This window comes from Pezoporus wallicus, unplaced genomic scaffold (assembly GCF_028554395.1).
Source record: "Pezoporus wallicus isolate ANWC-B61680 ecotype Strahan unplaced genomic scaffold, APGP_CSIRO_Pwel_v1 scaffold_3294, whole genome shotgun sequence".
Taxonomy (NCBI): domain Eukaryota; kingdom Metazoa; phylum Chordata; class Aves; order Psittaciformes; family Psittacidae; genus Pezoporus; species Pezoporus wallicus.
This window is the reverse complement of record NW_026635478.1, coordinates 6955565-6968105: the sequence shown is the minus strand read 5'-3', so window position 1 is coordinate 6968105 and position 12541 is coordinate 6955565. Positions and strand designations below refer to the sequence as shown.

The 12541-nt window shown below is 41.6% G+C and overlaps 1 protein-coding gene across 2 annotated transcripts in view; it reads right to left on the bottom strand.

The window, feature by feature from the left end:
* Nucleotides 1–12541, bottom strand: part of LRP6 (LDL receptor related protein 6) — a 127867-nt gene that overhangs the window by 29011 nt on the left and 86315 nt on the right. For both annotated transcript variants that reach the window (XM_057426423.1, XM_057426431.1), the window contains exons 8-11: nucleotides 9298–9514; nucleotides 6829–7118; nucleotides 3846–4072; nucleotides 1166–1350 (exon numbers count right to left, since the gene is read on the bottom strand). In XM_057426423.1, coding sequence (XP_057282406.1) covers nucleotides 1166–1350; nucleotides 3846–4072; nucleotides 6829–7118; nucleotides 9298–9514 — 919 coding nt within the window. The remainder of the gene's footprint in view (nucleotides 1–1165; nucleotides 1351–3845; nucleotides 4073–6828; nucleotides 7119–9297; nucleotides 9515–12541) is intronic.

Sequence of the window (12541 nt, the reverse complement as noted above, 5' to 3'; positions counted from 1 at the left end):
AGGAGCAGGGCATGGCAGGGGGTGAGGGGGAATGATTTCAACCCTGTTATTTCAAACCACTTCATTACCACAGAATGTCCTGCTGTCTAGTCACAGAAATTAAGCAGGAGATTACGAAGCAAGAAGCCATTCCCTCTTTGCACTGAGAAGACAAGGATGCACAGCCCCACACTCTGCTGTCGCAGACCACAGGCACAGGAAAGATGAAATTCCAATGCCATCTCCAGTTCTACAGTGCACAAGAGAATGCTGGGCCAGCCTCAACAGCACACCAAAATACAGGATAAACTGAAGAAAAGCTATTATATTACATATAATTCTTACAATGCATTTTCCTGGTTTTAGGTTTTTCTAGCTTTGTTCCAGTCTTGCAAATGTACTGCTTATAAGTAACTCCTTTAGCCTTAAATATTGACTAGTGATGACACTAATCCAAATAAACTGGCACACAACAAGGCACTCTACTCTTGCAGGTGCCAAGAAGTTAAGATACTGTGCAAGCCTGAGAGGGCTTGGGTCCTCAGTATACTACCCTAGGACAATGAAAGAGTAAAATATTCCATATCCATCTAGCTGTAATGCCCAGTTTATAAAACCATCACACAGACCCCAGCATGAGTGAACCTCCCTCCTCCCCAATGACTAGTAGAAGCCAGAAAAAGTTCCTTAGTGTGCAGGATTCTTGGGGGGTGGAAACATGCCTGAAACCTGAGGATACCAATAAAGACTAAAACCCAAACTGTATTAAATTACATTGTGAAATATATCCAATAAACTGCTGTTATCTTGGCTTTCTCTCTACCTTTCTACAGATGATGAAGTGTTTGTTATGTATTTGCCAGTGCTCTTCAGAGCAGCAAAACAAGGCCCTCCAAAACACTTAAAGTTGACAGCTTTGTCCTACATATAACTGAAAACACGTACAGCTTGTAGAATTTTAATTTTGTGAGGAACTGTATCACCTACAAGAAAATCGAGGTCTCGCTAAATGCTCTGTTGCATAAACATCAATTATAGAAGCAAATGTTAAAGGCATGTGAGTCTGGAAAAAACTATTTTTGTCTTAAGACTTGTACCTCTGCATTATTTAAGCAATAATTTGCCACAGGGAACTGCAAAAAGGCAGCAGCATCCCCATTATGCAGCCCAGAGCTCTGGGGCTTACCTAACATGTTGGAGGATTCTATCAGGTTGGTATCGAGGTCAGTCCAGTACAGTCGTCGTTTAGCATAATCAATAGTTAGGCCATTAGCACGTCCCACATTGGGCACCAAAGTAGTCCGCTCACTGCCATCCATAGCAGCTCGATCAATCTTTGGCTTACCACCCCATTCAGTCCAGTACATGAACCTGATTAAAAGGGAAAAAGGGGAAAAAAAAAAAACAACAAACCCAAATTTATTCCAAAGGAGAAAAGGAGAACTCAAGGGGAGAAACACAACAAAAATCCTTAGAAAGACAAGGAGAAAACCAAGAGCTGTAAATTCAAGCATTTATTAAGCCCATTACACTAAATATTTTTTCCAAATACTAGCAAGGAAATGAGTCAAGTTTCCTCAAAATGCTTCCAACATTATTTTTTCCACTTGGAGCTGGATTTTCACTAGCAAGTTCCGTATGAAAGCACTTCAATCTTAACTAATCCATGCACATCAGTTAAGAGCTAAAAGGTTGGCAGTTGGGCACGTTCATTTATACCTGGTTATTCACCAAAATATTTTTTATGATGCTTGGTTTCTGTTCCTATTCAGTTGTCCATCAAATGAAGGAACATAGAAAGGTAGGTATGCAAGGTACTTTTGTTAATAGGTGCCACTGCTCATCTCCATACAACTAAGTCAATCAGCCATGTAACACTGTGCTATGTTTCAGGCAAGGCCACAATAACACAAAACTGTATTGCATTTCCACTGGAGCAAAAGTACAAACTAGCACATACTCACGGGCCATCTTATGCCTCATCTGGCAGAAGCACGGACTTGTACACGTTTACATTTTCTTTAGGCACTGCAGAGTGGGCTGTATATTTGACATTTGGTGGCTAGTCAGTACCTTCTTCCAAAATGTAAAGCCAACACCATTTTAAAAACAAGTGAGATATAGCTAGCCAAAGCTCACACCTTTTTGCTTTAATACCTCTACTAACAAACACCTATAAAATGCTTTTAATTTCAACCAACCACACATGGGGAAGGATGCTTCAGAAACTGTCGATCAAGAGGGAGCTATTCTTTAGACACCAGGAATATCTGTACATTTTTCTCCAAAATTTTGCAAGAATTTTGTGCATAAATTCTGCAAATTGTACACACAGCATGGACCTGTTCAAACTGCCCCCATGGTAGTAATGCCATGAGAACATCCATATAAAGTACAACAACATAGCTCAGCTGTACAACAAAAATAGGCGTTTGGACTCAAAACTGAAGTCTCTTTCTTCTTAGTCTGTGGTGAAGAGACAAAGCACTGAATTATAATAATCCTTGGAAACATCACAGAATCATAGAACGGTTTGGGATGGAAGGGACCTTAGAGCATAGACAGTTCCAATCCCTCTGCTATGGGCAGGGACACCTTCCACTAGAGCAAGTTGCTCGAAGCCCCATCCAACTTGGCCTTCAACACTGCCAGGGATGGGGCATTCACAACTTCCTTGGGCAACCTGTTCCAGTGCCTCACTACTCTCAGAGCTCACACTAAAGAATTTCTTCCTCGTATCTAACCTGAACTTCCCCTGTTTTAAGTTTTAGCCCATTACCCCTTGTCCTATCACTACAGTCCCTGACGAAGAATATAACCCTAATCCCTGATAAAAGAAAACATTATTCCCAGTGTAAAATTTGAGTAACTGGATCTAACAATCTGATGGTCTCAGATAACTTCTGACATACTTGTCCAGACAACCCTTGGCATGTCAGGGCTGAAGCCCACATCTGTGTCCCAGCAGGGGAGAACTCAATTACACTAATCACTGCAACAGTTGCCACCACCTTGTTGAGATGAAGCAGGAGGAATGTGTTCACAGTTCTCTGCACTGCTGTAACTCCTGCAGTGTCACTGGAAACTGCGATAATTTCATAACACTCAAAAATGAAGTTCCCTCATTTGTAAAATAATACAATGTTGGTAAAACCTCAAAAAGGTTTTGCAGTAATTAATGTCAAATGAGCATTTCATGGTAGGAGAGCTATTTCGGAAGCTAAATAAATAGTTTTGCCTTGCCAAGCCTCGCTCCTTCCTCCCTCCCCCTGCTCAGTGCCCTACTTTGCTATTACATTTGAATCCAACTGAGAAGTTTCTTCTCAGGAAATCCTTCATTTTGGGGATAGGTGGGTATAATTGTTTCCACTTGTTCTTTGTCCTTGCTTCTCTTGTCCATACCGACTAAAAAGGCCCCCTTATCTGAAGAAACAAACACCTTCCTTATTCTCAGACAATAAGCTTCACTCCCCCACACTCAATCATTTAATACCTTTATTGGACCCTAACTTGTGATAAAAAGGATCCTCATTTTTAAAAGGATAAATATTTTCCTTTTCAATGCTATAGTCCTTTTCTAATTAATGAATTCCATAAACCTAAAGCTACTTTGATTCTGTGGTTAATTAAAAAACTAAATATAAATCCCTTTTTAATGAGCTCCTCTGATTTTTTTTAGCTTTCTTAATGATTATTCAGGACATTAGGAGCATATTCCTCCAGCCTTCATACTTTAAATTACCAGGTTGTATTCCCCAGCTCAGTTCTCTCAGGATTTACATGCAGTGCCTAACTAACATGCCCTAGAGGAAGTATTACGATGCTGTTTTTCACCATTCATAAACAAAATTAAATCAGCAAGTTACCCCTCAGCAGGGTCCAATGCCAATGCCCGAGGACTGTCGAGATCTTTCCACACCAGCACTTGGCGATGCTGTCCATCCAGCTTTGACACTTCTATACGATTTGTTCCAGTATCAGCCCAATACAAGTTCTTCCCCAGCCAATCTACAGCCATCCCTTCTGGGTAATCCAAGCCAAACTCCACAACATGTTCCAGTGCGCTGCCATTCATAAATGCTCTGCTGATGGTCTGAAGGGATACAAAGATACAGGCAAATCAGAAATTTTAGCAGTCTGTCATTGGGCTGGTTGCTTTCTTTGTTGCATTTTAAACACTTTCAGATTTAGGCATCTCATAGGAAAGACGATCTTATAATATGCTACTTATTTGCTAGGCGAACAATGCTGCTATTCAGAGGTAACGATTTACTGTACTCTATGAATGTATTCTGTGTCAATTACAATAGAATTTCACTGGGGAAATAAATGGATAACTAGTCTGGTTCAATTAAGCAGTCTACATGCCAAAGTGACCTTAATAACTCAGTGCCAGCTTCGAGGGGGAAATATTCTGGCTCTCCCAGGACTATACAAAAGCATCAATGTTACAGCATTGAGTGTTATTTAAAGCAGCCTAATGAAAAACTTCAGGACAGAACAGCAAATAGAATAAAACAATCTAACAACTGATTAGCTCACTAGCACAAGTCCTTCAATACTGATGGTTTAATTTAATTTCACTAAGTATAATTTCTTCTTGGTCTTTATTCAAAAGAATTCTTTTAACTCTTGCCATCATGGATCAGCCTGTGGCAACAAATACAGCCAGAAATACATCTTAATAATACATCAGAATTTAGACATTCCCTGATTTACTATGACCACTTATAAGCCTGAAAGTAAAAAAATAACATCAGAATGGTATAAAAGTCTTTTTGGCAAACATGGGCTTCCTTTCTGTGCCCTTAATATTCCCCTCCACACAGGCTCCTCATACCCATAATCCATCAGAAGTTAACACAAAGACCAATAGTTTGTTTACTTCACAGCTTGGATGCTACCTGCAAATTTATGTCAGTTTGGGAGACTACACAGCAGGGAAGTTTGTATCTCAGTCTTCATCTGTATCACCCTTAAAAATTGATCAGATCATTGCTTTATTTGTATTTCAAACACAGCTCAAATTAATACCATACCTAAAGAGTTCAGCCAAGTCACCTCGCTCAAGCTTACTAAAACAGCGGTTTAAATTTTTATGATTCTTCAGTTACAAAAGCCCATGAGTTATTGGCACAGATCTCAATCCAAATGCAGAAAACTTTCATTAAAAACTGATTTTTGTTGCTCACAATTCAGAATCCATCTACAACCCATGAAAAACAAAGGGAATAACTACTCACTGGTAACAGATAATAGACAATAGACAGATTTCTGTCACTGCATTAACCACCACATTTAAACACCTACTTCAACCTTTTCTGATTTGTTAGTCGAGACCCTAGACATGTTTTAAAAAGGCTGTGATTCACAATATATCTCATGTGCAGTAACTACACAAGTTAATGGATAAGCAAGACCCATTTTCACTTCCTGACCCAAGACAAGGCTTCCCCTACTAACCATATCTGGCGAAACATCTGTGATTCCTCCTGCCATATGGCATTCTTCTCAGCTTTCTGCCATAAAAACTTAATTTTTGCAAACTAATCCTTTATGTGAAAATGTACAGATTACATTTAAATGATGTGGTGGGTTGAACCTGGCTGGATGCCAGGTGCCTGCCAAAGCTGCTCCATCACACTCCCCCCTCCTCAGCTGGACAGGGGAGAGAAAATATAATTAAAGGCTCTTGGGTTGAGATAAGGACAGGGAGAGATCATCACTCGGCAATTACCACCACGGGCAAAACAGACTGGACTTGGAGAAAACTGATTTATTACCAATCAGATCAGAGCAGCATAATGAGAAATAAAACAATCTTAAAACACTTTCCCCCTACCCCTCCTTTCTTCCTAGACTTCACTTCCTACTTTCTCTACCTCTTCCCCCACAGTGGCAGGGAGGGTGGGAAATGGGGCTGTGGTCAGTTCATACACATTATCTCTGCTGCTCTGTCCTCCTCACAGGAAGGACTATTCATGCTCTTCCTCTGCTCCAGCACGGGGTCCCTCCCATTGGAGATAGTCCTCCACAAACTTCTCTAATGTGAGTCCTTCCCACAGGCTCCAGTTCTTCACTAACTGCTCCAGTGTGGGTCCCTTCCTTCAGGAAAACACTGTTCCAGCATGGATCCACAATGGAGCCACAAGTCCTGCCAGCAAACCTGCTCCAATGTGGACTCCTCTTCCCATGGGGCCAAAGGTCCTGACAGAAGCCTCCTCCAATGCAGGCTTCCCTGGGGGTCACATCATCCTCCTGCTCATGCACGGGGTTCTGCAGGTGGAATGTGCTCCACTGTGGACTTGTGTGGGCTGCAGGGGCACAGCTGCCTCACCATGGTCCGTACCACAGGCTGCAAGAGAATCTCTGCTCCACCACCTGGAGTACCTCCTCCCCTCCTTCTTCACTGATCTTTGTGTCTGAAGAGCTGTTTTGCTCACATTCTGATTCCCCTCTCCTCTGGCTGCCATTTATTGTGCTGCAGTTCCCTTTCCCCTTCTTAAATATTATCCCAGAGGCACTATCACCATTGCTGATGGGCTCAGCCTTGACCAGTAGCCGGTCTGTCTCGGAGCTGCTGGTACTGGCTCTATCAGACATAGGGAAAGCTTCTAAAAGGTCTCACAAAGCCACTCCTGTAGCTCCCTGCTACCAAAACCTTGCCATGCAAACCCAATACAAAAGATACATAGGAGAGAATGCCGTTAGTATTACAACAATGCATGCCATTCTTGGAACATGCTCTTTTACCTATCCCTTGAATCTTGCAAATCACCCTGTCAATCCATTCTTAAGTATCTCAAGAACCTTGCAACAACTTAACAGCCAATACAGAAAAGTCCCTACCTTCAGTGAAATGTCAGTCCAGTAAATCCGATTGTCTGTCACGTCAAAATCCAGAGCAGAAGCTTCCTTGACCCCAGTGAGTGGAATAGCAACGTTGTTGTTGTTCGTTTCTAAAGAGATTCGTCTGATATCTGCTCTCCGAGAGAACAGCAGGAAAGCTTCTGGGACGATGCAGGTCTTCATATCATTGATGAGCTCTAAGCCTATGGGGCAAGCGCAGCGAAGGCCTTGTGGTCTGTACAGACAGAGATGGCTGCAGCCGCCGTTGTCCTCTGCACAAGGGTTTGTACCTAAGCATGCAACGAAAGCAAAAACAATCATTACAAACTGACTTCAGCTGGAAGATGAAGCCAGTTTTCATACGCATCAATGATACTATGAGTCCTTAGGGAAATACATATTGTTTTTTATCTTTTATTCTCTGAATGAAGCAATTTTTATTCATTTCCTGTAATCCTATGGACAGATGTTACTCAGCTGGAAAGACAGTGCTTGTTTTCCTGATCCCATGAAATAAACCCATCATGAGGGAAAGGGATCTGGACTCCAACAGCTACTGGTGTTCCTGATTCACAGCACAGGCTCTGAATGGACATTAAACACCCAGAGGTCCCATCCAGAGGGACCTTGACATGCTTGTAAGGTGGGCTGATGCCAACCTCATGAAGTTTAACCATGCCAAGTGCAAGGTCCTACACCTGGGTCAGAGCAATCCCAGGCACAGCTACAGGTTGGGCAGAGAAGAGATTCAGAGCAGCCCTGTGGAGAAGGACTTAGGGGTGCTGGTCGATGAGAAAATGAACATGAGCCGGCTTCAGTGTGTGCTTGCAGCCCAGAAAGCCAACCGTATCCCGGGCTGCATCAAAAAGAGTGTGACCAACAGGTAGAAGGAGGTGATCCTGCCCCTCTACTCTGCTCTCGTGACACCTCACCTGGAGTATTGTGTGCAGTTCTGGTGTCCTCAACATAAAAAGGACATGGAACTGTTGGAACAAGTCCAGAGGAGGGCCACGAGGATGATCAGGGGACTGGAGCACCTCCCGTATGAAGACAGGCTGAGAAAGTTGGGGCTGTTCAGCCTGGAGAAGAGAAGGCTGCGTGGAGACCTCATAGCAGCCTTCCAGTATCTGAAGGGGGCCTATAGGGATGCTGGGGAGGGACTCTTCATTAGGGACTGTAGTGACAGGACAAGGGGTAATGGGTTAAAACTTAAACAGGGGAAGTTTAGGTTGGATATAAGGAGGAAATTCTTTCCTGTTAGGGTGGTGAGGCACTGGAATGGGTTGCCCAGGGAGGCTGTCAATGCTCCATCCCTGGCAGTGTTCAAGACCAGGCTGGACGAGGCCTTGGGTGATATGGTTTAGTGTGAGGTGTCCCTGCCCAAGGCAAGCGGGTTGGAACTTGATGATCTTAAGGTCCTTTCCAACCCTAACTATTCTATGATTCTATAACTATTCTAAGTAAACAAGTACATGTTTCACTGCCTTTTGCAGTACACTGTCCAGTTACATACCCCAATTGTGTTCCTAGAGATGAAAAATTTGCAGATCTTTTTCACATCCATTCAACAGTCTCTTCTCCCCAGGATGCTAGAAAAGCAGCTATTTGCTATACTAACTTGTGTACCTGCCCATGCTGGAAATCTACCTACTAAGAGAGGCCTAGCATTACCAAATTCGATTACCCACACAGTTGGAAAGGGACCTGCTTTTAAAGCTCATGTACCTTAGGGCACCTTGTTAACATAGCAGGAAGGATATACCTCAATTATGTTTGACTGATTTCCTGGGGTACAATCCAGACACAGCAACAAGAAGCTGCAAGCCTTATTCACGTACCCAGATATTCAAGGAATGTGATGAGTTCTGTGATGCTGCAGTTACACCGCTACCAGTATTTGGGTAGCCAACAATAGCCAGTTTAAAGCTAGATCCTCCTTTTTCACGCCACAGACACTCCAGGGCAGAAAGTATGTCTACTTATTTTTAAAGATGATTTTGCAGTATTAATGTGAAAAGTACTGAACAGAGCAAAACTGGCTCATTCTTAGCTTTCTCATGCTAGGAGCACATGTCCAGAATGCAAGATGAAAAGCTGCTACAGCTGCAGCTTCATAAACAGCTGGCTGTTACAAAGAGAAGTTCTCATTTTCCATGATCCTTCTCCCCATACTGGATCCAGGGTTCTTCAGACCTATGAGCTGCTCCAATTCCCTAAGCAGCAGAAAATTACCCATTCTGGGGGGTGCTTGGTTGTTTTCCAGCTTGATATTCTTCCATATTAGAGAACTGAAGCACCTCACAAAAGGCCTACCCCTATCCCATCAAACTGCAGCCTACACTTATCCTGCAATAGATCTGAATTCTGCCCATTCCTGAAAACGTAACTTGGTAGAAAGCAATACCTGCAGAAGAGCACTGCTGAAATTTTCTATTTCATTTTACTTGCCTGATTAGCAGCCTTACTCACCGATTATCTGGTGGACGTTTGTAGCTTTCAGGCCCATCAGATCAGGCAGCTGATCTATGATGATCTCTCTCTCTGCTGTGCGCTTATGCACACGTTCAATACTGCGTCTTTGCCAGTCTGTCCAATAAACATAGTCTCCCAACAATGTGAATCCAAAGATATGAGGCAGTTTGTCCTCCACCAGAATTCGTCTCCCAGTTCCATCAGCATTCATGACCTATGGATATACACAAACTTATTACATATAGAGCATAAATCTGTCACAGTTTAGCAGAGATTGATTAACTAGCCACTCCACACTTAAGACTTCAAATTAAAAAATAACCTCCTGGTCATTAAAATGCCATCAATGTTACACAGAGGTCTAGTAAAAAACCAAAACTATTTCAACAGGTACTTATTCTAAAAACCACGGAGGTTCCCTCATGTATAAGGTTAGTTTTGTAAGCAGAGCATGATGTGAAATTATGACACAACATTCCTTATATTTGCTGTAGGAACTAATGTTACATGTGCCTGTTAAGATGTTGTCTCTCTTGTTTCTGACTTGTCTCTTGGTTTAGTTTTAAATGGGAGACATTGTTTTACACAAATAAAGACAGGCTTACAATGTCAAGGAGTCCTGGTTTAGCATCTTGTAGTCCACAGCCCCACCCAAGTGAGCTTTGCCCAAATTACAGACAGCAGTAAGAGGAGGCATCCCATAAATTCTGAGCCAAACAGTCAAGAGGATCTACAGATTTTGTTTGCATTCTCAAATCTGAACAAAGAACCAGTCCTACATTCTTCTAAATTAAGATCAGTATTTTCTGTACTAGAAGGAACAGTAATAGTCTGTAAATAATTGCATGCCTTTGATCAAGACACTGGAATTTACTGTGTCATTTTTCTCTACTGCTAAAAAGAAGTAATACCTAAGGTCCTCAAAAAGGCACTGAAAGGATTAATTAAGCATATGTATGCACGTTCAAGCAATCAAGTACCTTATGAATGCCAAGTATTATTATTAAAAGTACCATACTGACAGGAGTGAAGAGAGTCCTATGTTTTAAGCATAGGAATGATTCAGTGCTGCAATTTTATAGAAAAGTTCCTTGTAAGGTATTTCTGCTTGTTTCAAGTTTACAGCATGTAAAAAAAACCCCAAAAAACAACCCACCCCACAACCTTAATATAAAAACTTCCCTAAGCGGTGGGATTCACAAAATTCAAGGCAGCATACCAATCCCTGAAACATTACAACATCCTTCCCACTACCCAAGAATGTTCCGAGTTAAAGTCTGGAAAAAAAAAGTGACTTATTAAATCCCTGTTTTCAAATCTCACTCATTTGCCTTGTGGAATTAAGATAGCATAGACAAGTCTGTATCATTTCCCATTCTTCTCATGGCTGAAACCCAAAGACTTGTGCAACAACAACCTTGAGGATCAATTGGTTTAGTAACTCTGGCTAGAGGGATGATGTCTTGTGGTCAGAAGAATTTCCTACCTCATGAGAAACGAGAAGGCTAATTTGGAGCAACTCCTACCTTTTGTCTACCCAAGCACAGATGGGGAGGGAGGAAGGAAAGGTACAGAGAAACAGAACTGAAACCCGTAGCTTTCTTAGCATACAGTATAACGTGCACGTTAATAAAATGTATTAAGTTCAGTAAAAAAGTGGAAGAAAATGCTATAATCTTCACAATAATTCAAGATCTCCTTAAAACTATTCCCTGTCATAAACTTCCCGACATTACTATATTTACTCTCAGGATGTTAGAAAGGGAACCAAATCTTTATGTGCACATGAAAGGGGGTCTGCATACTTGCTGGTTTGCAGCAATAACCTTTACATTTACTTATTTTACGAAATCTCATGATTACTCTGTGGAATTGGCTTACCAAAAAAAATCTTCAGTCTAGCATACACAGCACATTTCCACAAGTGCACTAATGCACATGCATCACAAAAGTAAGATGAGCATTACTTGCTGAAACATTTTTGGTTTTTCTCCCTACATTCTCACTGAGGTCCTTTAGAAAGTCAAGCATGGTACTTGCAGCTTCACTTTGTATTATGGTGCATTTACCATCCTAAAGCTGTAACTTATGTCCTTTACACTGATAACTAAATCTAAACATAGCTTTTCCTATCAGATTGTTTAGCTGGGCTCAGAGCCCAGCATAATTGCCTAATTCCTGGACTTCCTTTTGAAAACAGCCCTGCTATTGCATTTATTCTACTTCAGAAAATTCAGCATCTGCTGGCTCTCTCAATTACTAGCAGCATGATTCCTACACTCTGTTTTGATAAACGATGTTGCTAAACAACAGACTAATGTCTAACTTTAGCACCAGGGACACAAATTTAACATCTGTAAAATAAACCGTGAGTTACAGTCCTTAAGTCCACCATTCCTTCAAGGAACTGTCACCAGGCAAAACCGGACATCCCCTTTTGTCTACCACCCCTTTTCTAACCATTACACAGTAATTTTACATTTCTGTGATGATTTCTTTCCCCCTCCCCCTTAAGCTACAGAGATAAGCCATTTGCTTGCAGCTAATTAATACATGGCAATTAGTGCCTGCTAAGCAGACCAAAAAGATACACAGAATGGATGGATGTTGCAAAGTGAGTGAACTAAAACCACACAGTCATAAACAGTAAAACATCACTATCACAAAGCAGTATCTTTAGACACTATGATTTTTGCCTTGTACTTATAAAAGGAAGAAAATTCTACATTTAAGGGAGTGTTTAACTACTGGCAAAGAGATTTAGCTGGAAAGTGTATGAGGCAGGATGAACTTTCTTTGGCAAACTTTTGGGGAGCTGTTCAAATAAATTTCTCTTATACTGGAAGAAAGTCAGGAAAAGAGAAGGCAGGACTTAAGGATTAAGTATCTGGTTTTAATTAATTTTTGCTTTGCCACATATAGGTTATTTTGAAAGACAGTTTAATGTCACCTAGACAAAACAGGTGCCTACCTGAAAGTACTTACACATACCTGACATCCTACTCCCACTACAGTCTTACCTGGGCACATGTGTGCAATATTACTTAGCACAAACATCTGCTCACTAGCAGCCAGGTACCACAATACGAATAGTTCCACAGTACCACATTGTCTACATTCACTTTGGCCATATTTTAGAAGACCTGAATAGAATTTCATGAATACTACAGAACCAAACAGTCTGGTGTAATGCAGAAGGAAAGTGGCAAGGGTTAGGGTCATCACAGGGAAGCCTGACCCA